Source organism: Mus musculus, chromosome 3, assembly GCF_000001635.26.
Source record: "Mus musculus strain C57BL/6J chromosome 3, GRCm38.p6 C57BL/6J".
NCBI classification, from domain to species: Eukaryota; Metazoa; Chordata; class Mammalia; order Rodentia; family Muridae; genus Mus; species Mus musculus.
This window is the reverse complement of record NC_000069.6, coordinates 108,417,842-108,445,259: the sequence shown is the minus strand read 5'-3', so window position 1 is coordinate 108,445,259 and position 27,418 is coordinate 108,417,842. Positions and strand designations below refer to the sequence as shown.

General features: G+C 48.1%; 1 protein-coding gene and 1 non-coding gene across 3 annotated transcripts; one reads left to right on the top strand and one right to left on the bottom strand.

Moving 5' to 3' along the window:
- On the top strand, window positions 1–20,396 carry Sars (seryl-aminoacyl-tRNA synthetase). 2 transcript variants are annotated; one of them, NM_011319.3, is made up of 12 exons: window positions 1–263; window positions 7,681–7,751; window positions 9,294–9,374; window positions 11,053–11,211; window positions 12,099–12,242; window positions 13,640–13,795; window positions 15,798–16,019; window positions 16,525–16,654; window positions 16,929–17,086; window positions 17,328–17,399; window positions 17,871–18,000; window positions 18,279–20,396. In NM_011319.3, the coding sequence occupies exons 1-12, from the start codon at window positions 128–130 to the stop codon at window positions 18,428–18,430; spliced, it is 1,611 nt and encodes a 536-aa protein (NP_035449.1). In that variant the 5' UTR covers window positions 1–127; the 3' UTR covers window positions 18,431–20,396. The 2 variants fall into 2 exon arrangements, with proteins under 2 accessions (NP_035449.1, NP_001191908.1); NM_001204979.1 differs by lacking the exon at window positions 17,328–17,399.
- Gm22942 lies at window positions 3,801–3,930 on the bottom strand. Its single transcript, XR_003954764.1, has one exon. It is a non-coding gene; the product is annotated as a small nucleolar RNA SNORA70 (small nucleolar RNA).
- Window positions 20,397–27,418: the final 7,022 nt, after the last annotated feature.

Sequence of the window (27,418 nt, the reverse complement as noted above, 5' to 3'; positions counted from 1 at the left end):
GCTAGGCGCCGCCCCCTCCCGGGCTGCCGGGTGCCTGCGCAGTGAGACCAGGTCAGCGCGCAGGCGCAGTGCATCGTCCACCCGCCGCTTACAGTCCTCTCTTAGTGTTAACTGGTGAGGTAGAAGGATGGTGCTGGACCTGGATTTGTTTCGGGTGGATAAAGGAGGGGACCCAGCCCTCATTCGAGAGACGCAGGAGAAGCGCTTCAAGGACCCGGGGCTGGTGGACCAGCTGGTGAAAGCAGACAGTGAGTGGCGACGATGTAAGTACCAGGAGCTCGCAGTATCCCTTGAATCCCTCATGGCTTCAGAGGTCACAGCTTACAGCTTTTGTCAGATGCTCCCGCGACTGGCCGGCTCTACCGGCTTGTCCGTAGAACAAGCTGGGAACCGGGCTTGTCCCCCTCTCCCTGCAGCTCCCGCGGCCTGGGTCCCTCCCCGCGCGTGCTCTATGCTGACTGCCGCCAGTGCTTTAGGAAGGAGCTGCACGCACGCACGCGCAGGGAGAGCTGTCAGGCCCTTGCGTAGCTACAGCAAGCCAGAGCTGGAGTTTTACTTGGGGGGCGGGCTGGGAATTAATTTTCTATACATTTTGGTCATTCTCAGTGTTTTATTCGTCTTTAGCAAACCCAGCGTAGTCCTCCGGGTTTTGCAGGGATCAAAGGCTGCTCTCTCAGACTGAGTGACTTCTGCAGCACCCTAGGATTACTCCACCCCAGTCGAACCATCTGGGGACTTTGGAGGCTACTCTTGACTAAATGCAGTGACCCTGAAATTTGGGGTGGCCACTTCTCCAACCCTGAAGGCATACCTTTAAGAATCAGGCTTTTCCGTGCTAGATCAGATAGGACGGAGGGGTGCTGTAAGGCAAGAAAAAGCTTGTAATTACTGAGGATGGTTGTGATTTGTGGTAGTTTTCTGGAAAAGACGTTGGCAGCGTAGAAGTGACCCATCGTCATTCAGGAAATTAAAAGAAGCTCTAGAATCCTCTGCCTCCCAAGTGATCACCTGGCAGACCGGATGTTGTCAGTGGCATGTGACTCGGGTAGTCTGATGCAATAGGTCTGCAACCAGCTGAGAACCTGGTTTATAAGAGCACTGCTAAGGCAATCCCACGATCCAAGAGTGTCTCCCTCCTACTCCCACCCTCCAAAATAAACAGGATTTCTTTCTCTCTGTAGCCCTGGCTATCCTGGAACTTGCTCTGTAGACCAGGCTGGCCTTGAACTCAGAGATCCACTTGCCTCTGCTTCGAGAGTGATCAAGGGTGTGTGCCACCATACCCATAGGGGTGTTTTGTGGACATGATTTTACTGTTAAAAAGCTTCTTTGGTATCAAAACATATTTGCTTAGCTGACAGTTGTGTACCTGTTCTGTATGTCTCAGGTACTCTAATAGGGTAATTTGTCAGAGTTTACACTTGGACCAAAAGTTTTGAATTGGTCTAAACTGAACTCCCCTTTTTTGTTTAAGATAAAGAATATTTGGGGGGTACCTGCCTTTAATCCCAGGACTCTAGGGGTCAGAAAGAGATAGATGTCCGAGATTGAGACTAGCCTGGTCTACATAGTGAGTTTCAGGCCAGTCAGTGCTACATAGTGAGAGCCTCTCTTGGAAGGAGATACTCTGAGATGGACTTGGTGGCATTCACATATTATCCTAACACAAGGTAGTCGGAGGCAGGAGGATATGCATTTCAAGGCCAGCAGACCCTGCCTCAAAAACAAAACACCTTGGTTCCGAGCACCTTGCCTTGAATCATAATCAGAAATAGCAAGATTTCTGTACCTATCTATTCTGACTAATGTGATTTTAAATATGTTAGTGGTCTCTTGCATAGAATGTGCACATATAGGAAATTTTGACCCTTACCTGAAGAGATATTGGTAGGTTCTTTAGGGATCAATAGTATAGACAGGCATTAAAGGACAACTTTAAAAAGTGAGCGTTTGTTTTCAAGATGAGGCCTGGCAATTTTGTCCAGGCTAGTGTAGAACTCAGTGGGCCCAAGTAGTCCTCTCCTCTCAGCTGGGGGTCCAGATCTGCCTCCACGCCTGGCTTTAAAGGTGGTGAGCACTAATCATACCAGGAACTATTGACAGTTATTTAAAAAGAGGACCAGAAGTTGGGAGAGAAGTTGGGCCCTGAGCAGAACTGGAGACGGGGTAGATGGATAAAAATCTTTTTAAAAGAAATGCATAGCGCCTGGAGAGATGGCTCAGTGGGTAAGAGCACTGACTTGCTCTTCCAGAGGTCCTGAGTTCAAATCGCAGCAACTACATGGTGCCTCACAACCATCAGTAATGGGATTTAATGCCCTCTTCTGGTAGACAGAGACAATGTACTCAGATGCATAAAATAAATAAATCTTTTTAAAAATGCATATAAAGGGAAGAGATTTTACTTTTTTCAAACAGGGTCTCATGTAGTCCCTTTGGAGTGAGGCTGGCCTTAAACTAATTCTGCTTCTCATGTCCATTATTCTGGAATTTCAAGTGTGTACCACCACAGCAGGCTTAAAGGTATGTGTGTGTGTGTGTGTGTGTGTGTGTGTGTTTGTGTTTGCAGTGTTTGAACCTAGGTTTTAGTACATGCTAGATAAGTATGCTACCACCGAGTTATGCATAACTAACTAACTTCCTTCCTTTCTTTCTTTGGAGCTAGGTTCTTGCTATGTTGCTTATTCTGTCTTTAAACTGGCAGTCTTGCTCTAGTGTCCCAAGCAGCTGGGAATATACTCACACACAGTCATGCTTCCTTATTTTCTAAATTTTATTTGAGACTGTCTCCTCTCATTACAGTGCAGCTCTGGCTGCCCTCAGACTCACGTGGTCCACCTTCCTCTGTGTTCGGGGATTAAAGGCCCCACACCCAGTTGTCAGTTTTAGGATCAGCAACACTTAATTCTGTAAAAGCAATTATGTATTTCAATGAGCTGAGCAGAAGGAGTTGGCTTTATAGATCCTGGTTGAAGACAGTAGAAATAAAGGCAAAAAGCAGATTGGTCACCTGAAGTTTCCCTGTCAGACAGTAGGATACAGTGGAACTTTAACATGGGCTGTATCCATTTTGATTTTTAGAATGGTGTGTTGGAGCTGGGTGCAGGAGCATAGTCTTAAAACGGTGGCCTCCTATAGTTTTTAAAGATCACGCACAGACATAAACTCATGTGCAAATACCCACAATGTTCCAGGCCTCGGCAGCACACCTCATCCTTGGTAAGAGTGTGACAGACATTTGTCCAGTGTATGAAGATCTGTGTCTAAGGTACTTCTAAAAATTACCATCTTTGTTATTGCTGGGCTGAGTGTTAAATCCAGGGCCTTTAATAGGCCAGGCCAGTACTGTGCCACTGGTCTATGTCCAGAGCCCTCTTCTTACTTTTTTCTAAGGAGAGAAAAATCAGCATTTTGGGTTTTGATTGGCTATGAGATGCATTAATGAACGTGATTATTGGAGTGGAGCAGCACAGAGGAAGCTGTCACTAGTGCCAGGCTGTCATTGTAAGGGACCAGTCCCTGGGGGTAAGCTGCTTCTCAGCCACCAGGTCTTCAGATCCATCTGAAGCCTTACTTTGAGATATTGATCTTCTGGCAAGCAGGAAACTTGAACTTGGCCCCATGTAGGGTTTCCCTCACATGTGCCTTATTCTGCAAGATGTTGCAGTTGTACATGATGATCTGGCCAGTGTGAGCCAGTGTGGTCCAGTGTGGTCCTGAGGCTTAGCATTGCACTCTGCATACCTATCTAGAATCTAGACAGGGGACATCATGAGGTTAGAGGCATGAATATCCATCAGATAACTCTCTTTCTCTTAGAGCAATCCAACAAATCACAGTTGCGTATACTCCCAAGGAGGGTGCTGTTTGCAGCCATTGCACACCAGGTCCCCATGATGGAAGATACCATGTTGGCTTAATTGGCTGTGAATATTTTAAAAATATTTATTTATCTTATGTGCATGTGCCTAAGTGTATATGTATATCCCATACATGAAGAGCTTGTGGAGGGTCTTGGGTCTCCTTAGAACCTGAGTTACGGGTGGTTGTGACTGCCCTGTGGGTGCTAGGAACTAAACCTGGGCTGTTCAGGAGCCGTGAGCCCTCTTTAACTGTTGAGCAGTCCCTCCAGCCCTATAGATACTTAATTAACAGGGTCTCCCTAAGGAACCAGAGTAGCCTTGAACCCACTCTGTATCCCAGGAAGACCTTGAACTTGTGATCTAACTGCCACAGTCTCCTAATAGCCAGGATCCCAGGAGTCTCTGGCTGGTCATGGCAGACTCTGACATGTGTGACTGTTCTTTCACATCTTGAACTTCAGATTAGAGGATAAGGATAAGGACAAGGTTCTTATTGATTTCAGTGTATCTGAAATATGCAGCCAACCCCAGGATTCTGTCCTCTGGAATGTACTATGCATCCTCATGGAGAATGAGATTTCTCCTTATCAGTTGAAACCCTGTCCTAAATCTTTGTTTTCCCAACAATTAGAAGAGCTTTCAAACAGCTCTCCTTTTTGGTTTAGTCTCCCTCGTAGATTTCTGCAATGCTGATCTCACCCTTGGGATTGCAGGCTAAGTCTTACACTCTTGTCTCAGAGGAACACCAAAGGCTAGGGTGTAAGTCACAGATACAATACTGACTCCAAAAAACTGTAAAGGGGACTGGAGCTAAAGAGGCCAGAAGTGCCTGTAGTGAGTGAGCGAGCCTCAGGAGAAGGTCCTGCCTCAATCAGAAACAGGCCATCTTTGCCAGTGTGCTAATCAGAGGCTGCATGGGAGGTGTGCCGGGCCACTTCACTCTCCTGTATCACAGTACAGAGCAGTTACATCCAGATTTTCTAAACACCTTGGTTTCCTCAAAGTCTTCTTTAAGCCTATTTATTAAATACAAAAGTTGTGTGTTTCATGATTAACCATATTAAGATTCACATTGATGCATACTCAAATTTGCTGAGATCATTTACATCTTTTCTTTCTTCTTTACAAGTCTTCAAAATCTAATGTGTGTTTTACACGGTCTCATTTTAAATGCTCAGTGGTCGTCACATATATATAGCTAGACTACACAGTGGACCACAGCCTTAAAGCATAAGATACCTCCAAGTTCTTCTTTGGCTCCCCATCTTCATCCCTCAACTGCAGATGGCCTCCACTCTGCTCTAGCCTGTCACAGTCCTGCTTTCCACTTCTGTGGCTTGGTTGGTGTGTGTGTGTGTGTGTGTGTGTGTCTGTCTGTCTGTCTGTCTGTCTGTGCGAGCACACGCTGCCCCAGTTCGTCCACCTCCTGTGCTGCTGCTCGCTCACATGGCAGTGCCTCGGTTGTTGACTGTTCTCTATACTCTCCCTCTTCTCCTACAACAGGCATGTAGATGGTCAGGATGCCTCCAGAGGACTAGGACTAAAAGTTTATGTTTGTATGCTGTGTGTGTGTATGTGTGCACGTGACATGAAGGTCACGTATTTTGGGTATCTCAGTAACTCTCCACTTTTTTGTGTGTATGTGTATGTTTTGTTTTTTGTTGGGTTTTTTGTTTGATTTTTTTTTTTTTTTTTTTTTTTTTTTTTTTTTGTGAGTGGATCTCTCTAGTTCTGGAACTCTCTGTGTAGACCAGGCTGGCCTTAAACGCAGAGAGATCAGCCTGCCTCTGCCTCCCAAGTGGGGGTAAAAAGAGTGTGCCACTATTCCAGATTTCCTCCCTTTTCTTTTCCTTCCTTCCTTCCTTCCTTCCTTCCTTCCTTCCTTCCTTCCTTCCTTCCTTCCTCCTCCTCCTCCTTCTCCTCCTCCTCCTCTTTCTCTTCCTCCTCCTCCTCCTACTACTACTACATGGTGTCTCTGTGTAGCCCTGGCTGCCTTGGAACTTCCTCTAACCAGCCTGGCCTTGAATTCAAGAGACTTTCCTGTCTCTGCCTCTCAAGTGCTAGGATTAAAGATGTGCACCACCTCTGTCTGGCTCTCCACTTATTTTTTGACATACGGTCTTTCAGTAAAACTGGACTATTCAGTAAAATTGGGCTATACTGGCTGGCCAACAAGCCCTAGAGTGGGAATTGGGTTGGTGATGGCACATAGCTGCTGTAAAGCAGTTTTCCAGAGTTGTTGTAAGGACTGGTATTCTGTGAGCAATATGAAGGCTTGCCACAGCCTCCCAAGTGTATGATTACACTTACGACCACTCCCAGACCTGTCTCCGTGTTGACTATAAATAGAGTTGGGCATTGTGTTAGTCAGATTCCACTACCACGCCTGGCCATTATTACTTCTTGGTGGAGGTACCAGACCTTATGCTATGGTGCAAGAAACAAAGATTGGGACAGAAGAAGCAAACTCATCATTTGCATAGGACTTGATTGTAATGTGCAGAATTGGAATTACTCATTAACTTTAGCAAGACCACTGAGTATAGTAAACAGTCAGCACTGTTTTTACGGATAAATAGCAGATGGGAAAGTATTATGGCCGGACGTGGTGGCGAGCGGGCGCCTGTAGTCCCAGTAGCTTGGGAGGCTGGGGCAGGATTGTGCCATGAGTTCAAGGCCAGGACCCTGGGAGTCAGGGAAAGTGTTCTGTAGTTCCTGTAAGTGGACTTTAGGATAATTGGGCAGGCTTCAGAGATGTCTCTCCCAGGTAGCTCGGCTGTGCTCTGGTGATGTATAGAATATGGTGCCTTTTCAAACAAGATTTATTTGTATTATTTTTAATTGTGTGTGTGTGTGTGTGCACATGCTCTCGTGTCTATGGGATGCTATGTGAATGTAGGTGTCCATGGAGGTCAGAGGCGTTGGATCCCCTGGAGCTGGAGTTAGGCGGTTGTGAGCTCCGTAGTGTGGGTGCTGAGTACTGAACTCAGGTCCTCTATAGAAGATGTATATTCTCTTAACCCCTGAGCCATCTCTCCAGCCCCAGATTCTGGTACCTCAGTTTCAACTCCAGCCTGGCCTTTTCCTTGTCACCAAATTCTGGGATTCCCTACTGCAATCTGTCTCTGTCCACTAATATTACCAGTCTAAGCAGAGATCCGCACTGGGTTAGTAGACTTCTTGTTGCTAACAATTAACTGAAAAGATTCAAAGAAATGGGAGATCTTGGTGTGGTGGTGCTAGCCTTTAATCTCAGCACTCAGGATGCAGAGACAGGCGGATCTCTGAGTTTGAGACCAACCTGGTCTCGAACTCAGAAATCCGCCTGCCTCTGCCTTCCAAGTGCTGGGATTAAAGGTGTGCCCCACCACTGCCCGGCAAGAAACTCTGTCTTTAAATTAAAAAAAAAAAAAAAAAAGTAGGAAGAAGTCAAATGTAGTGGCACCTGCCTGTAGTCCCAGCACTTGAGGTATAGGCAAGAGGATTGTCAGCAAGTTCTCGGCTAGCCAAAGCTATGTAGTAAGACTTTGTCTAAAAAAAGAAAGAAAGGTTACCCACCTCAGCTGTTCACCTTGTGGCAGTTAGGAAGCAAAGAAAGAGGAAAGGTAAATATATCCCCCGCCCGTGATGCACAAAGCTAGCTAGTATCTGTGACCTCCCGCTAGGTCCAGCTCTTAGAGCGTCTACCGCCTTCAAAGTCTGCCACACTGAAAACCAGGTCTTTACTACATAGCACAGAGCATTTGCAGGAGGGACAGTGGTCAGTGGGTGTCTTAATGATGTGTGCAGGGTTGACATACGGCTCTTTCAATTTTAGGCAGATTTCGGGCAGACAACTTGAACAAGCTGAAGAATTTATGCAGCAAAACTATTGGGGAGAAAATGAAGGTAAGAGAGCTGACAGGCTTGGGGCCTTGAGCCGAGCTCCTCCGGCTTGTCTTAGCTGGAAGTAAATGGAGCTCTAACCCTGTGTCTGATGTCTGTGATGCTGAATTTCTTACCAGGGAGAAATTATTTATTTATTTATTTATTTATTTATTTATTTATTTATTTGGTTAGTCAGTTTAGTTTTCCAAGGTACGGGGTCTCTCTGTGTACTCTTATCAGGCTGGTCTTGAACTCGGAGACCTGCCTACCTCTGCCTCCCAGGTGCTGAGATTAAAGTTGTGCACCACCATTACCCAGCTGAGAAGTGACCCTGTGGTGGCTTCATCTTTCATTTCCAGGAAGGCGTCTTCCCACCAGGCTGCAGAGATCTTTGTCTTGGTGTAGTCCTGCTTTGAATGGAGCACATACATGCTGCCTGTATCTTGTTAGGCACTCTGCCAGGGAGCCTGTTTCTTTAAAATATCTTATTATGTGAGTACATGCGTGTGTGAAGGAGTCCTTGGCGACTGGAATGTGCTTCATTTGTACACATACACGGCCATGAAGGGTACAGCGTGAAGTCCAACCTGGAATCGTGGCACATTATTCTTCATGATATCTTGCATCCTTTGACAGTATTTTATTTATTTATTTATTTATTTTTGGTTTTTCGAGACAGGGTTTCTCTGTGTAGCCCTGGCTGTCCTGGAACTCACTCTGTAGACCAGGCTGATCTGGAACTCAGAAATCCGCCTGCCTCTGCCTGTCATACTTTTGGCTGTGAAAATGGCTATCAGTAACAGTTTTATTCCTACGGGACTCATGCGGATTAATCACTTACAGGTCGGAGATCCCTCAGTCATGAATACTTTTGTGCCATATGTACCCCTACCTAAGTATTGTTTAGATCCGCTTCACAGACAGTGCCCGCTAAGTGTTTGCCTGGGTATCGGGACCAGAGAGGATGATCTGACAGACTGACAAGTAATGAGCACAGAAATTGGAGTGAGGGAGAGAGCCCCCTGCAGTCTGTCTGTTGCCTTGATTTGTTTGTTCCTTTGCCTTACCTCGGATCCCCCTTGCCTATTGCTGGGGTTGTTCTTAGAGTTTAGCAAGATTCGTCCTCAGTGCCAGCTTTGACTACCACATTGATTTTTGTTTTGTTTTTTTCTTTGGAGGCATGGTCTTGCTATATAGCCCTGGTTGCCCTGGAACTGGCTCTATAGACCAGGCTAGTCTATCTCACAGTAATCCTCCTCCCCGCGTCTCCCAGGGGTCTTGTGGTTTCTTCGATGGTTCTGTGTGTGGCAAGAGCTGTTCTTACTTTCATGATACTAATGCTCTCACCCGACAGGTTTATTGACTTGTCCAGGGGTCAGAAAGGAAGAAGTGATGAATAAGGACTTGAAACTTGGATTTCTGGCTTTCAGTTAACTAATGTTGCGGCTTACTAAATACAGTGCAGTGTGATTAGCTTATATGATGTGTTAATTTGGCGTGTGCTTAAAAAAACAGTGTTAGAATTTTTATCTTGATTAAATTGCCTTTTCTTTCTCCCCACAGAAAAAGGAAGCAGTGGGAGACGACGAGTCCGTCCCAGAGAACGTGCTGAATTTCGATGACCTCACTGCAGACGCGCTAGCTGTAGGTTTCTCTCCTCTTCTAAGATGACTGTGTTCCTGTGGTGACCTCATCCCTGGACAGGAAGAGCGGGAGCCCCATCCATGCAGCAGGATGAGAGGCTCCATCCTGGACTGTTCCTACTTGCTTCCGTTACGCTCTGTCCCTGAGACTCCTTAGTCACAGGAGAGAGGTGGACGGGGACAGTGAAGGAGGAAAAGAAAAGGCACGGACCTAGTTGGCCTGTGTTAGCTCCATTTTCTGCTTTCTTTCACAAAGGCAGGGGATTTCCCAATTTACTCTAGTTAAGCAGCGGTTTCGGGGTGGTAATTTTCTGTGTTTGTCACCAAACTGCTCTTCGAAATCCTTAGCACACTGCAAGAGTATAAACCAGAAATGCAGAGTTGCTGTGCGTGGAGGGCTGGCCTAGGGGCTCATTCCTCTAACTGGGTTCGGTAAGGGTTCCCCTGAGAAATTAGAGCACAGTTTGAAACATCTACAGTAAGGGATAGAAGACAAACTTAAGACAGGGTCTCTTGGTCCTCGTAAAGTTATTATCTTCCTGGAGAAATTTGGGAATACATAATAGAGTGGTAAACTGGCTCAATCTAGAAAATGAGAAGTTAAGGGGAAACACAGGGCCAAACTCCTGGTTCTCTGTATATGCACATGAGGGGAAGGAAGGTCAGTCTACACATTTCTGCCCCTGAAAGAAAAGGAAGATGCTCAAGGATTAAAAGGCAAGGCCGTCTGCCCTGTTGAATCAACCTCTCTTCTTAAATGCATTCATCTCTAGTGTGAGGTTTTAGACCCAGAGGGGCCCAGGCCTTCGTGATCTCCCAGCATCTCTCAGTCCCTGCCTGTTACAGGTCATGGCTGGCACACCCCCTAAACTTTGCAGCCTAGAGGCTGGGGTTTCCTCCCCCAGAAGCGCCTCACTATATTATCCAGGCAGTTTGGTCTCCCTCCTCCTCTCTGCATTTTCTCTGTCCCTACGTGCACATGTTCTTTCTGTCTTTGTCACCTCACCCCTCCAAAGCCCCCCCACTGCCCCGTCTCCCTCTCCCTGGTGACTTGAGCAGCTTCCCAGTCAACCTGCCTTTAATTCAGCTCGAAGCGGCTCATTTCACCAGCGTAGAATAATTTGCCATTTAGTACTTACCATTATTTTGAGATTGGGTCTCATAGAGCCCAGGCTGGTTTCAGACTCTAATTCAGGCTTACACTTCTGATTCCCTCACCCACTGACTGCTGGGATTACAGCGGTGTGCATTGTTTTGGAGACAGTATCACAGGTTGGCCTGGATTTGTAATCCTAGTTGCTGGAACCAGCAGGGCCAGGGTACCATTCTTTTGAGTTTTTTTTAATTTGTTTTTGCTTTTTGTTTTGTCAAGACAGGGTTTCTCTGTGTAGCCCTAGCTGGCCTGGAACTCACTTTGTAGATCAAGCTGGCCTCAAACTCAGATCTACCTGCCTCTGCCTTGAGTGCTGTGATTAAAGGCGTGCGCCACCACACTCGGCTTCCTTGTCCGTTTTTTGAAATGTTATCGTGGGCAGAGTGCTTGTCTAGCGTATTCTAAACCTCAGCTGTGATGCCTCATAGGCTGCCCCTTCAGTAAAAGCTGAGTTGTCACTAGAGGACAACAATTAAGACGCTGATATGTTATGGATGCCCCGCCCTCGGGGTTTGTTCTTCTGCAGGCCCTGAAAGTCTCACAGATTAAAAAAGTCCGACTCCTCATTGATGAAGCCATCCAGAAGTGTGATGGGGAGCGGGTAAAGCTGGAAGCAGAGCGATTTGAGAACCTCCGCGAGATTGGGAACCTTCTGCACCCCTCTGTGCCCATTAGTAATGATGAGGTAGGTGGGGCTGGGCTGGGCCGTGCAGGGGCCCCCCTTCCTGACTGCCAGGCCACCGTAAGGCTGGCGCTCAGTCAGAAAAGCCGGCCTTTGTGTGTTCCCTTTGCCCACCAATTGAGCTTTGCAGGAGTCAGGTCCCTGCCCGATTGGGAAGTGGCAGAGACAGCAGATAGGAGGGGACGCCCTGCCCAGAAATCTCTTCTAAATGGGGCTGCTGTCCTCAGTGGCCTGTTGCCCCTGGTAGCAGTAAGTCCTGTGGGAGGGATCCGTTAAATCAACCCAACCCCTCACCCACAGCCCACTGGGAAGCCGCAGGTTGAAGGGAAATCTGCATGATAAAAGTTTCCTGCGGAGCGGGAGCTTCCCGGCACAAAGCTGCTCGGAGCCCAGCCTTTGTTCCCAGACACCCCAGCCGTGGCGGGGCCCATCTGTGCCGCTTTCATTCATTCCCTTGTGAACACTGAACTCACAGCCGGCTGGGGTGCGGTGGGGCCTTGGAGCCTGAGCAGACCGAGGTCAGGGCCTGGAGCCCACCCTCATGTGGCCCGGAGACCAATGAGAGCCCACAAAGAAAAAGTCCTGCATTCTCCTCTGTACCCCAGGTGATGCCAATTGTGAGAGGCGGTGTCTTGTGCAGGGTTTTTGGAAAGCTATTTAAAAGGGTAAAGAGAGACTATACTGTAGATTTCTGAGCAAGTCAAGGCTCCAAGTTTGCTGACTGGCACTGCTTCTGTGACTTTGTGACTTTGTAACTTTCTTGTCTGTCAGTAGCAAATTCCCTTCCTCCTTGGTTGTACATGAGGCCCGAAGCTGGTGCTCGGTTTAATGGATGCACTCAAAGGCTCCGCTGGTCTCTGCTATATGCCCCTTCTCCATTGTTTCCTCAGGACGCAGACAACAAAGTAGAACGTATTTGGGGAGATTGTACAGTCAGGAAGAAGTATTCCCATGTGGACCTGGTGGTGATGGTAGATGGCTTTGAAGGCGAAAAGGGAGCCGTGGTGGCTGGTAGTCGGGGGTACTTCCTGAAGGTAAGAGTGGGGAGCCAGAAGGAACTATAAATATGTATATATGTACATACACACACACACACACAAACAAATAAATGCGAGAAGCATGATCATACTTGAAGAGGCTCACAAATCCTCTACTTGAACCCGATGCCTGCTTGTGAACTCCTGGCAATTAGACACGATTCTCTTTCTGAGGCAAGAGAGCGCTTACCCAGATTCCATAGAACAAAAGCCACTCAGTGATCCTTCATAATGAATATGTTTTGCTGACTGAATCAGAACAGTCTCTGCCTTTGAGGAGCTCAGTGTAATTGGACAGTCAGACAAGTAACAAAGACGCCGAGCCCAGTGTGGTAAGCCTGCGCTCTGAGGCGACCCAGCATGCTTTGAGCTGTGGTAGGTGTGGGCAGCTGGCACAGACTAACTGGAGCAGAGTGCATGTGAATTCAGGAATTCTTCCAAAAGGAAATGGCAGAATAATTTTGGAAGTGTTGCACACTTCAACATTGTATATTTACAAATGAGTCTAGTGTTTTAAGAATTAACACAGAAAACTCCGATCCATGCACCCTGGGTAAATAATTTCTTTACTTTGGTCTGTTTTCGTGGGGATGGGGTGGAGGTGAGAGGACCCTGAGACAAGGTCTCACTAAATACCCAGACTGGCTTCACGTTCACAGCAATGCTATCTCAGCCTCCCAGGTGCTACATTGGCTGGTGTGGATCACGATCACCAGCTACTTGAGTCTCTTAAACATGGTGTCCTGACCATGTGCTGGTGGCCTTGGGTGTTAAGAATTGCCTGGGTACTTGTGTTTGGATTTTTGGCATGGTTATCTGTGGGCGTATGGGTGAAGTTGAGTTGGAGGGGTACTCATCATGACATTTCCACACACCAGTCCACACCACTTACTTAGCAGTAAGGAGGCAAAACCATCACTCACACAGCTTAGGACAGGCACAAAGCCCATACATTGCTCGTCTGGACAGTCGCAACAGTAAATTCCCACCATTGTACCCAGATGCCAGCCCAGCATTAGGAATTTCCACTGGTGAGGTGAACAAATGTTCTCTCCTGAAGCCAAATAACGCCCAAAACTGCATTGTGTGTAAACATCCTAAAACCAGACGTAATTTTGAACATAATTCTATTGACTATCCTCTTCATATCTGGTATTGAGTTGTTAAAAAAAATTAATAACCCTGCAAGTTGGTCTCTTAGATTGAGTTCAATTAATATTGTATATGTTTCCATACAAGAGTTTTTAATGGACCAACTAAATAAGATACCACTTTAAAACCAGTATCTCAGGCTATTTATCGTTGCAGTCTGGTCTCATCCACCTGCCTGTGCCTTTTGGTTCTGACTGGGCTGGTGACAAGACTCAATCCCATTTGCTGTGTATGGTCCTTAGGGGCCCCTGGTGTTCCTGGAGCAGGCGCTTATCCAATATGCACTGCGTACCTTGGGGAGTCGGGGCTACACTCCAATCTACACCCCCTTCTTCATGAGGAAAGAGGTCATGCAGGAAGTGGCCCAGCTCAGCCAGTTTGATGAAGAACTTTATAAGGTAAGTAGTGTGGTGGCAAAGCTCAATGGTGACATGATACGTTCTCCACACAGCTTTCTGCTATGGTAGAATACTTGCAGAGCTCCACTGGTTTTCCCTCTTTTTTTTGAGTACATTGGGCTGACGATGAACTGTTTGTAAGGGGGACTGGCCTTGAATTGCTGAACCTCCTATCAGTCCACTGAGTAGTAGATTACTGGTGTATGCTACCATGTCTAGCACAACAGAAATGTATTGTCTTACAGTTCTGGAACCCAGTGTGCAAGATTAACATGTTGATTTCTTCTGATGCTTCTGTTCTTGGCTTGCAGCTGCTCACTGTGTTCTTGCATGGTTTTCTGTGTACTTCTGATCACAAATGTTTGTTTGGTGGTTTTGTTGTCTCTCTGTTTGCTCTACAGTACTGTTAAGGCAGGGATTGAATCCTGGGCTTCTCGAGGCAAGTGTTCTACACCGAGTTATAGTCCAACCCCTTGTTTTTATTTTGAAACAGTCTCAGTAAGTTGCCCAGGCTAGCCTCAAATTCACTTAACCCAAGCATACCTTGAATTTTATATTATCCTTCCTCACCGGGCAGTGGTGGTGCACGCCTTTAATCCCAGCACTTGGGAGGCAGAAGCAGGTGGATTTCTGAGTTCAAGTCCAGCCTAGTTTACAGAGTGAGTTCCAGGACAGCCAGGGTTACACAGAGAAACCCTGTCTCAAGAAAACAAAACAAAACAAAACAAAACAAACAAACAAACAAAAAAATCTCCTTCCTGAATAGCAAGGGTTACAGGTCTGCGGCCTTTTTTTTATTTTTTATTTTTTTATTTTGATTTTTTTGAGAGAGGGAGAGGGAGAGAGGGAGAGGGAGGGAGGGAGGGAGGGAGAGAGAGAGAGAGAGAGAGAGAGAGAGAGAGAGAGAGAGAGAGAGAATGAAAATGAATTGGAGTTACAGGAATGTGCACTATGCTTGCAAGATTGCTTGACAGTCTTGCTGCTTGTGTAGTGCTGGCTGGCCTCACACATCTGTGAGCTTCTCCCTCTGTCTCCAGAGTACAGGGATTGGGATGTATGCAGAGTTGTCTGGCTTTCTTTTATGTTTTGGTGTTTTTGTTGGGCGTGGGGAGGCTTGTGCATGCCATGGTGTGGAGGACAGTGGATGGTTTTCTTCACCCATGTGGGCCCTGAGGATCGTGCTCAGGTTGTCAGGCACGGTAGCAGGTGCCTTTCCCTGCCGAGACATCTCACCAGCCCAGCAGGTTTTTAATGTTAGTTCATTTCAATGCTAAAACCACATGTGGTTGGTACCAACCATGTTAGTGTAGAACAGAAAACCCCTTTCATCTTTCCCCTAGAAATCTGTGTAACTCTATCACTGGGAACTTAGAAGAGAAGACCCTTTACCAGCTACAAACACGGACAGATCTCCTAGTTCACTTCCAGAGACTTCTGCTCTTGTCTGCAGACTAGAAACGTCCATCCTTGTACCTTCCGCTTGAACCTGGGACAACCAGAGGGTTCAAGTTGAATTTCAGAATGTTTTTCTGATCAGCTGACTGACATTAAACACAGCTTCGATCTGCCTGGCACTCTGAGCTGGTTTCTCTTCGTTGGCAGATGGACTTAGAAATATTTGTTGAGTGCATAAGATGTTGTACATCTGCCAGCATTGACCATTTAATATCATTCTGTGTTTTGCAGTTGTTCAGTAAGTTTTTAGGCTCTTCATTTGCATGTTTGTTTTTATGAGTGTTGGATTTCCTGTCTTGTTTGTTCGTTTTTATTTGTGTGTTTGTGTCAGGGTGCTTTGGTCAGTGCTCTACATAGCCCAAGCTGACCTCAAACTTAAGGCCCTCATGGTTCAGATTCCTAAGTGCTGGGATTTCTTTTAAACTCTCACAGGGGCTCCTCTTTAGATAGACCTGTTGCCTCGCTGTTTTAGCCTTCACCCCAAGCATTGCTATATCTTTCCTGGGGCTTCGGATGCAGTCTTTCCTCGCATGTATCCCTCCTCCAGGTGATTGGCAAAGGCAGCGAAAAGTCAGATGACAACTCCTATGACGAGAAATACTTGATTGCCACCTCAGAGCAGCCCATCGCGGCTCTGCACCGGGACGAGTGGCTGCGGCCAGAGGATCTGCCCATCAAGTACGCTGGCCTCTCCACCTGCTTTCGTCAGGAAGTGGGCTCGCATGGCCGTGACACCCGTGGTATCTTCCGAGTCCATCAGTTTGAGAAGGTGAGTGGAGGGGAGGGGGAGAGTCAGTTCCCTGTGTGTCCAGATCGTCTCAGGAGGAGCGTGATCTGCCTGCCCACTGGCTGCAGCTTTTACATTCATTAAGGATTTCTTGGTGGGGAAGAGCCTAGAGAACGCATGCAGTGCTTTGTGCACAGACTAGAGCAAGGCTTCCTAAATCTCCTGTGCCAGTTCCACCACTTACTAGCTGGGCGACCCCTGTAAAGAGAGCAAATGGCGGGAGCCGCCTCCGGAGGCTGGCTGAACACCAGGCTGGTTAGGTTAGTGTGTGTCAGGCACTTACTGCAATAGCTAGCACAAGATGGTGATGCTCTATAGACGCCATCGTCCTGGCTGTTGTAGTCCAGTTGAGAACTGATCTCCTCTGGGACCCAGCCTGGCCTGCGCCCGGGGCTATGGGACGAGCTCACTGCGAGAGCGTCTCCACCTTTTTTCCTTTGCTTTACTCACCCTCACTGCTGTCCGTCTCCTCGGCCCCTCTCTGCAGATTGAGCAGTTTGTGTACTCATCGCCCCATGACAATAAGTCGTGGGAGATGTTTGATGAGATGATCGCCACCGCAGAAGAATTCTACCAGTCTTTGGGGATCCCTTACCACATTGTGAATATTGTCTCAGGTATGGAACCCCTCATCTCTTCCTTCCCCCTTTTCTGCATCTCACAGATCACTTTCACCAGCTGAGGCACCTCACAAAGAGAGAGCTCTCAGTTCAAGTCATTACCCACTTTCATTAAAATGTCACACCCTTCTCCCCGGAGCATTTGGTGATGAGATCTGAGTGTGATTTCCCTTCTGGGAATTCGATGTGATGTGCAGGCTTCTTCAGGCTCGCTGCAGAGGGCCTCCTGAAACCCTGTCCGCCCTTCCTGAAGCTAGGGGTTTCCTTACAGGCTCCTTGAATCACGCTGCCAGTAAGAAGCTCGACCTGGAGGCCTGGTTCCCAGGCTCGGGTGCCTTCCGTGAGTTGGTGTCCTGTTCTAATTGCACGGATTACCAAGCTCGCCGCCTGAGAATCCGATATGGGCAGACCAAGAAGATGATGGACAAGGTAGTTAGCCCCCCAGGGAAGTGGGCAGCAGGGCTTCCTACACAGGGCACAGTTTTTCTGTTTCTAATTCCTGGGAGTGTATGTTTCCAGCATCATGAGAAAATCAGCTCAGTCTAGATCCAAAAGAAAAAACTTCTGCTGAATCAGGACCGGGTTCTTGTAGACAGAAACCTGAGCCTAGCTCTATTCTACACAGTAATTCAAGCTTTTCTCTCTTTGGCTTTGTTTTCCTTAACTCCAGAAAAAGAATAATCTCCGTTTCTCTACACAGAACAAGTTGAAGGCAATGTCTTCCCTCTTTTCGCCCAAGAAGGTCAGGTTGTAAGCTCCTCTCTTAAACCCAGTCTCCAGAGCCGGGCGTGGTGGCGCATCCCTTAATCTCAGCACTCAAGAAGCTTAGGCAGGCTCTGTATGTTCGAGGCCAGCCTGATCTATCTAGTGTGTTCCAGGACAGCCAGACCTATACACCGAGACTTTGTCTCAAAAAAAGCAAAAATGACCCAGTCTTCAGACCCTGATCTCTGTCCCAAGTTGGGATGGGTTAAAAGGAGGGGCCACACTGGTGCTTTCTTCTTCCTCCACATCCTCTGAAAGTACTGTAGCCTCTACTTGTCACAAGTGCGAACATGAGGAATCTTCCGAGGGTTACCTTAGAGGCAGTAAAAGAAAAATCAAGTTTTACAAAGTTGGAAATTGGGGGATTTATGGCTGAGCGGATGGTTCGAGGTCAGGAAGAGCAACTGAGGGATGACTTTAATCTTCCCCGTGGAACCTGCTCTTCCAGGTGGAGTTTGTCCATATGCTTAATGCTACAATGTGTGCTACCACCCGGACCATCTGCGCCATCCTGGAGAACTACCAGGCAGAGAAGGGCATCGCTGTGCCAGAGAAGTTGAGGGAGTTCATGCCGCCAGGTACAGTCCTCCATCTTCACACCTCCTGAGGGGCCCCTTTGAAATCTGCACCCCATTTTCCTACAGTCTACATAATTCTGCCCTCCGCATGCTGCTGGGAACGGAGTGTGGGTGTCATATGCAGCTCCTAACCTCAGAGTGGGGAAGAGAAGAGCAGAGCAGTCCCTCTCTCGTGTGGGTACCCCTTCGTTGGAAGGATATTGTCTACATCCTCCACTGAGGTCTGTGGGCTTTGACAGAAGCAATAGGTCACTTGCGGGCTCTTCCCTCCCTCCCAGGGCTCCAAGAGCTGATCCCGTTTGTGAAGCCTGCACCCATTGACCAGGAGCCATCTAAGAAGCAGAAGAAGCAACATGAAGGCAGCAAAAAGAAAGCGAAAGAGGTCCCCCTGGAGAACCAGCTGCAGAGCATGGAGGTCACTGAGGCCTGAGCACTGCCAGACTTACTTACTAAGCCTGCTGGGATCCCAGGCCTGCCCTGGGACAGAGAGGCCGAGAACCACTCCTCACCCTGTCCCATCTGACTGCACAGCGGCTGGGGAAACCATCTGCCGTGGACAGAGCAGGTGTTCCCTTCTCCTCGCACGGGCCAGGGGTCTCTTCACTGATGACTGGTGAAGCCACGCAATAAAGCATCTCTGGGGAGGGCACAAGGCTTCCCCAGTCTCCTCCCCTCCCCAGACTTGAACCTTGTCTCTGCTGGGTCTCCCTGGGCCTGAACTGCTCTCCCAGATAAGGCTTCTTTGAGAATGATTACAGAGCCCTCAGCCAGGGTGTTAGTAAAGAGGTATATTTATTTAGTAAAGGCTTTTTAGAAAGCCTGGAGTTGTAACACAAGTTGTCAGGACAAGGATTGGGATTCTCTGTAAAGTTACTCCTGCCTGAAGGCTGTGACGCGCTTAGAGACCAGTATGATGGAAAAGCCTGCTAGCACGCACATACATTCCCTAGGAAGGGCTTCTCGCAGAGAGAAGGCTGAGTGTGGTAGCTGACACTCCTCCACAGGAGCCCCTAGGTTCCAAAGCACGCGCTGTGGTTATGAACAGCAGCTTCCGTCTTTACAGCTGTCCCCGCGTGGGGAGAGGCTCGCCACATAGCAGTCACTTGCTGTAGTGTCAGAGGCAGGGCAGAGGGGTGCAGGACGGGTCTGTCCTCAGGAACTCCCACTGTGTCCTAATAGCTGGGCACCTGCCCCCCCGGGAAGGCAGTAGTCAGGCTTTCTTCACCAGCTCTCTTTCATCTGTGATCTGTATCCTCCGCTCTAATGACACCTTAGGTCAGTCTGGAGCTTGCCTTCTAGCAGGTTAAAGCGCTTCCTCTAGATGCTGCCTTTTATCTTCGTGTGGCCCCAGAAGGTAGGGTGGGGGCATGATTATACCTGTCCCAGAGTGGGAGAATGAGGTAGCGTGGCCAGGTGGGAGTCTGGCTCAGAGTGACTTGCAGAGGTTGGGAGCTGAGTATGACCCTGCTTGTGACAGGGCTTCAGCTCAGCCCACCTCAACTGCTTTGGCCCAGTACCAAGCAAGCAAAGAGGCCGTGTGCTTATTTCTTCTAGGGAGTTGGTTAACCTTGCTCTTGGTAAGCCTGTCAAAACTGGGTGCCTACAAGGGGGAAACACCGAGGCTCTTCTGCCTGCTGTGGCAGCTGGCTGCCCAGGCAGGCTCCGTGGCCCCTTGGCTTCAGCCCTGGGAAACAGCCTGGACAAGAGGACAAAGAGCCAGGCTGCTCCCATTTGTGATTAATTCACATTCCCATAACCTTAACATTCAGTTAGAAGAAAAGCAGCTTGAACCGTGATGGGGAGACTAGGCTGTCCCGCTTACAAGTTTGTTAGGAATAGCTAGGTGGTCCTGTGTTGTCTTGGGCCTGACCTAGGTCTCCACAGCTGCTCCCCCCACCCCCGTCCTCTAACGCCTGTAGCCTTGGGCACAGACAGGGTTCTGCCTTCCTGTATCCGCTCTTGTCTCCCCTTCACTAGCCAGCTTTACTCTCTACCTTGCCAGTTTCCTGGAGCAGCCTGCTCTTGGACTCTAGACACCCTGAGCAGTCAGTCATTTCTCCCCACATCTGTCTTCCCCAGAGAGGGCCAAGTAATCTTCACAGAATGTGTGCCTCATTGCCAAACCAGAGGAGAACAAAAAAATGGGAGTCTTCCCATGCTTCATACAAATAGAAAACAGACCACTGTCCCATGCTCTCAGGACAAGAGCTAACTCAGGTTCTCAACCTGTGAGTCGTGACCTCCTTGACAAACCCTTTTCCCAAAATATTTACATTATGCTTTATGTAATTAGCAAAATTGCAGTTATGAGGTAACAGCATGAATTTTATGGTTGGGGGCCACCACAACACGTGGAACTGTATTTAAGGGTTGCAGCATTAAGAAGGTTAACCGCTGGGAAGGTGTGGTTTATTCCCCAGAGCAAGCCATACTCCTTCCTTTGGAGCAGTGGCTTTGGCTGATGCAAGCCTTGTTTAGAGGATGGGCTGACCCACCTGGAAGTACTTGGGAATGAGCCCAGATAACCTTGTCTCCACCCTGGTAGTGCCTCCGCAGCCAATGCCCTCATCCCTGGCACCTTGACTGCCCCAGCTCCAACCTCAGCTACCCGGGTTACCTCAGCAAACAACCCCCAGAGGCCCTGTGGAGTGAGTCAGAACCCTGAGTCCCTTAGAAGGTTTTGGTTCCCACACCCAGGAATTCAGAGCCAAAATGCAGGTCTAGATGAGGGAAGTAATCTACTGGGACGTGATGTGTGTCCTAACCACTGATCACCAACCAGAAGGCATGCTTTCCGCCGATTCTGAAAGGTCAGGCAAATGTGGAGGCCCAGCCTTTCCTAGGGACCATCCTGAGCTCAGCCTGCCCAACCAGACATACCCCTAGGGCTGAAACCCCACTCCTGGCAGCAGACTCCCTGTAGTGTGTCCTGCTTTAACTTTCCTGAAGCTTTTCCGGTTTATCCTGGATCTATCAGATACAACTCCCCCCCCCACCCCCCAACTCCCATCCCTCCTACTGGGGGCCTAGAGCCGTCCTGGCTGTGCTCCCAGGGTAAGTCTGACAGGCTGAGCTGGGATGGGCCCCAAAGAAATGAGTTACATGTCAGAGCCTGTGCCAGGATGAGGGGCCCCTACCACTCTCCCAGCAGGGGCTTTCTCGGTAGCCCCTCCCAGATAGGCACAAAAGGGGTGCATCCTTGGAGCCCCCACTTAAGCCTGATTGAGCTTAAGGCTCCGCCTATGATTGTTGCCCTTTTAAGAGCCCTCCCAATGGGGGCGGGGTACTGCAAGCAGAGTCTTGCAGAAACCCAGCAATGTACAGCTCCCCTACCAAGGTGCCTGGAAAGACCTAGATCCAGGTTCTCAAGGCTCTGGTCAGAGGCTAGGGTTCCCGTGGTCAAGAGACCTCTGTTCTGGAGAGGTGAGATGGATCCTCTCTAGCTGCTCTAACTGGCTGGTCTGGAAAAGGCGATGTTTTGGAGTCTCATATCTAGTAAGACTGTCCCCCTCCCCTACAGAAGCCTGCTGTCAGAAAGAGTCTGGGAAATTACATTTGTTGAGGTGTAAATTGCTGATAAGAAGGTATGACCCTTAAGGGACACTGAGATTATAAATCCTGAACTGAAGAACTAAGCTCCTAGTTGAGAATACTATACACCTTCCATCTTGTGTCAGAGAAAACAATTTCTTTTTACTCTTCCAAACCAGCCCTACCCCCTTGTGCCTAGAGTCCTGGGTCTTAGTCTTAAGCTGCTGTCCCTAAATTTCTTCTTCTGCCTCATCTTCCTTTGCCTCCCCTTAATCTCAACCTGCTTACACTGTCCCCATCTGCGGACAGCATCCTATCTGGCTCTTTTTTTTCCTCGAAGATTCATTCTCAGGGGACACTTGGCAGTTCTACTGTCTCATCAGCATCCCCAGCCCTCTGGTGTCTGCCCACTTACGAGGGAATGCGGACTGCTCTGCTCAGCTGGAATCGCAAAGGAAACTCTGAGTTGGGGCTGAGGAAGCAGCTTGGGAAAAAAACATGGCACTTGACTCCATGCACTGGTTCCAGAAGCATCTGGTCCTTCCATATGCCTGCTCTTCAGTAACATGTGGGGCTCCCAAACATGCCGACTGAGCCTCTCTCCGGGATGGCAAGCCCTTATTCCCACAACACATCCATATCTACCCCTGACCCAGACACCTGGGAGTCACCCTAGACAGCTTCCTGCTCCTACCCCAGGCCAGTGTGCTGCACAGTCCCACTGAGTTTTCACCATGAGATCCGCTTCTCATTGCCCCGCTGTTCTACAGTCCTGCAGTGACAGCCTGTGATGGGTCAGCCATGATTCTCCTTCAGTAAGGGCTGGCAACATGACTCAGCTGGTAAAGGCACTTACTGCATAGCAGGCCTAGTGAGCAGGGTTTGATCCCTAGGACTCAACATACAGGAGGAGAGGATCAACTCCTGCAGGTTGACCTCTTACCTCTGAAAGCACACATGTGTACACAATAGATAAATGAAGGGGGGGGGGGGTCACAAAAATATTAGTGAATATAGCCTGGTGTCTCAGCTTAACCTGGAGCCAGAGTCTCATTCATCTGTGTTGTCTACCTGTGCACTCCTCTGCTTTGACAACTAAGTTACTGGACGCATTGCTTTGGGGATTTCTACCCAAGCCTCAGCCCCAGGCTCCATCTTAGCCTTTCTGTGACAGATGACCTAAGCTGTGCACATGTGACAAACCACATACGCACTTAGCTGCATCTGCGATGGACTTTGCATCGCTTATAGAATGCCAGCTTTTTAAGTCATCCCTAGCAAACATTGCTGGCACTGTGGATGGAGCCTGCTATGGTGAAGACATCCATGCCATTTTTTATTGAGCCCAGTTAAAAGTTGGGGCATTGGGCCTGCCACCTCCAAGTACAGCTGGCTCGGAGAATTCAGTTTGTGGCTGAAGTGACACCCAACGGCCTACCAGATAGAAGTTCGAAGCATGAAGAGACACCTGACATCTGTGCCATCCACCTATCATTTATTTATTCATCTGATATTTATTGAGTGCCTACTATGTCTCTGGTCACATGCTAGATGTGAGGTATTTGTGGGACTCATTCTCCCTGGTCCTGAGAATAACATGTTAAGCAAGTAAATTGACAGGTACAAATCCTATATAATTGCACATTGCCATGCGTGAAGAAGGAAGCAGCAACTGGGAGGAGGCTCAGGTACCCAGAACAGAGTGGGGAGTAGGGAAAGGCTAGGCCAGTTCACATGGAGCTTTATAGGCTAAAAATGGAGGGGAGGGGGGTTGTCCACTGTGCAACAGGGTAGAGTTCTCAGCAGGGAAGCAACATATTCAGACTTAAGTTCGAAATGTTACTCTCTGAGAAGAACATCATGAAGGGTCCTTAAATCACATAACTCCTTTTGGGGCTTGGTGGCATACACCTTTAATCCCAGCACTTGGGATGCAGAGGTAGGGAGATCTCTGTGGGTTCAAGTTCTGCCTGGTCTACAGAGTGAATTCTAGAACAGCCAGGGCTATGTAGAGAGGTAGAGAAATCCTGTCGAACAGACACACACACATATACACACAAAGAGAGAGAGAGAGGAAGAGAAGAGAAGAAGAGAAGAGAAGAGAAGAGAAGAGAAGAGAAGAGAAGAGAAGAGAAGAGAAGAGAAGAGAAGAGAAGAGAAGAGAAGAGGAAGAGAGATCTGGATCGATCATGGCACCTAAACAAGAAAACTAGCCTGGACCCTTCAGACTATGTCATTAAAAAGAAAAAATGGTGGGGTAGGGAGAGGGGAGGGGATGACATTTGAGATGGCAACTCAGAAGGTAAAGCAAACCTGCCAATCTAAGTTTGAACTCCAAATCCCATGAACCCGTGCCTGAAAGTTGACCTCTAACCTCCACAGGCATATCGTGGCAAGCATGCACCTACACTCATGTAATACACTTTACATACCAAACATACATTAATAATAAGTTAAAAGGCAGCATATGGTAGGTACAAAAATCTGCTTTGAAGGCAGAAACTTCAAGAGAGAGTTTGTCTTGGATTGGCTATGAGAGATGATTCTAGAGTCTCATTTCTGTTCCTGGCTGTGGTCATGGCAGAGGCCCAGTAGGTGATGGAGGAGGGAGGATCCTGCATCTCTGGCACAGCCTGATGAGGGGCCTAGAACACAGGTACTCCAAAAGCTGTGAAAGAAAAAGTAGTGTTGGCCATTATTGTACCTAGGCAGAGAGTGTATATTATATCCTAATTTTTTTAATTTATTTTTAACTTCTCTTTTGACACATGTTCACACATATTCCAGGCTGACTTTAAACTCCCTATGCAGCCAGGAGTCATCTTGAGTTTTTGATCTCCCAAGGATGGCCTTGATGGCTTTCTGTCCTATCTCCTGAGTGTTGGGACTTCAGATTTGTACCTCTGAGCCCAGGTTATGCAGTGCTATGGACTGAGCCAGGGCTTCAGATGCGCTAGACAAGCATTCTTCCAATGGAGCTACACTCCCAGCCTTGAAGGTGCATGTTTCTTTTTGGTTTGTTTGTTTTAGAGACAGGGTCTCACTATGTAGCTCTGGCTAGCCTGGAACTTGCTCTACAGACCATGTTGCCCTTGAACACAGAGTACTGGCATTAAAGGCACTTGCCAGCACACACGTCTCCCCATCCTCTGGCTCTTACACTCTTCCTACCCTCTCTTCTGCAATGTTCCCTGAGCCTTGGGTGACGGTAGGAGGATATAGACGTCCCGTTTACAGCTGAGCACTCGTTATTTATTCTTAGCGGTTTGTCCAGTTGTGATCCGCTGGATTAATTAACTCTAAAGAAACTTCTCTAGTCAAAATTGATAACAGTGCTAACCCATTGATATAAACATAAATATTTAGAAGGCATCTTGACAATCTTCACATTCCGTGAAACAACAATACTACGTTCCCCCTAAGACCTATGTCCTTGACAGCCATGAGGTTTTGACCAGGTTTACAGAGCCTGGTATGACTTCCTTTGTGTGAAATCCAATCCTCAAATCTAACCAGAAATCAGTTGGTTACTAATAACACCCATGCCACTCTTGCACCTGTGTGCCTGGCATGTCAGCCACTCAGGATTATTGCTGTGGAAGGCGACGATGACCTTTCTCCCCCAGGGACGTGTACAGCAACTTCTGGCGCTATGAAAGCTAGCCAGCAGGGAAGACATTTCCAGGTCAGTTCTAGGGCGAATCCTCTGTGTCCTACAAGTCAAGTGTGTGTGTCTTCAGCAATAGGGTCTATTCATGTCTGTCTGCTTCTTATTTTGAGACAGATCTCACTATATAGCCTTGGCTGGCGGGAAACAAAGTGTATGGACCAGGTTGGCCTCATTGAGATCCGCCTGCTTCTGTCTCCCTAGGCCTGGGATTGAAGGCATGCACCCAGCAGCAATAGAGTCTCATAGAGTACTTCTGATGAACAATTGAGTGGAATGGCAATAACGTGTGTGTGTGTGTGTGTGTGTGTGTGTGTGTGTGTGTTGTGTGGGGAGCTCCGTGGCTTGTCTGACCAATAATCCATAGGGAGAGGTCCACCACACCTGGCCATGAGATTTTCATTTAACAGCATGTCTTCTAGGAGAAGCACTGTCCACCCATGCATGTGTTCAAGCTCCCCCCTAATGTGCGCGCGCGCGCGCGCGCGCGCACACACACACATTCTTCTAATTAACTTTCAAAGTAGTATGTTTCCATAAGGATTTTTCATACATCCTTTATTTTGGTTACCCTGTCCCCCTCCCTGTCTTCTCCTTTGTCCCCTCCCCGACCCTCACTTAAAAATTTTTGTATTTTAAACTTGAGTCTGTCCTGGCTGTCCTGAATCTCAATATGTAGATCAGGCCGGCCCTGAACTCACATTCTCTTGCCTCTGCCTTCTGAGTGCTAGGATTAAAGGTGTGTACCATGCCCAGGCCAGAAAGCTTACATCTTAAACCTCAAGCAGGAAGCAGAGAGAATGAGAACTCAAAATGACTCTAAAAGTCTTACCTTTAGTAACAAACTCCCAACAGCAAAGCTGGACCTCCTAACCCTACCAAATAGTGCTATCAATGGGGACCAACAGTTCAGAGGGCACCCTATTCAAACCACTGGGTGTGTGTGTGTGTGTGTGTGTGTGTGTGTGTGTGTGTGTGTGTGTGTGTGTGCTCAGCTGTTTGTTCCACAGTTCCAGCTTTTCAAGTTACTGATTAGATCTGCCAGTTTCCACCTCCCCAGTGTTAAGATTATAAAATAAACAGACGGACACTTAGTTGTGTTTCATGTGGGTCCTGGGGATGGAACGCAGGTCTTCGTGCTTGCAAGGCAAGCAGCTTACCTACTTGCCTCCCTGTCTCCGTTGCTCCAGAAACCTTCTGCCAAAGCCATACCAGATCCATCTTATACCAGTATGAACTTGCCATAGGCCAAGAAACTAATTTCCAATACAGTAATACCTCCCCAGAACCACCCTCCACCCCTTAAATTAGGGTTTAGCTATATTGGGACTCTTATTCTCCTGCCACAATGTTCCAACTGAGTCTACTATCCAAAGTTGCTGAGATTGAAGGCACGGTACATTCCCTTTTAAGTCTGTAAGACTTCATTGGACCTGGGTAGGAGCAGGTGGGAGGGAGACCCAAAGTTCCTGATAGTTAAAAGTATCCATGAAGCAGGAAACCCCTCTAGGGGGTTGCCACACTGGGCCACCCCCTTTTATGTCTCCCAGTGATGAATATAAGACTTGCAAATTTCCCTCCTGTTTTGGGGGAGGTGGAAAGGGCTGAGGGGGCCAGAAAGGAGGCAGCTGTCTGTCCTCCTCAGGGGCTGAGGTTAGGAGGGGATTAAGTACTATTTGCCAAATATGTGTGGACGATGAAAGAAGGGAGGGTTCCTTACATCCAGCACCATGTCTACCTTGAGGAGAAAGGCCACTTACTTGGAGGAAGCTCTGAAAGCCTGAGTTTTCCCTGGCAGCCCTGCCCCCTCCCACACCCCTCTCCCTTTCAGAGCCATGGCCACATTATAGAGTCCGAGTTGCTCTTTCCTCTACCCAGCAAGCCCATTTTAGTCCCACAGGGAGCCAATGAACGAAGAGCTACAGTTTCTCCATGCATTGGTTTGGGAACTTCATCAAAAGCAAGTCTCATTACCCAACCACAATTCAAAGGATCATTAACAGACAGTATAATTTCCAAGCATTCTCTGTACCACATGCCTATGGAATGAAGAGCAAAAATGCCCACGCAATCCCCAGGAAACATAGTCTGAGGAAATGAGGAGAGGCAGAGCCCTGTGGAGACCACTTACCACTCCTCTATCTAGAGAGACTTTGTCTAAAGGAAGGAAGTTCATCTTGGGTGAAACTGTAGGCTACTCCAGCAACCAGGAGTCCTCCA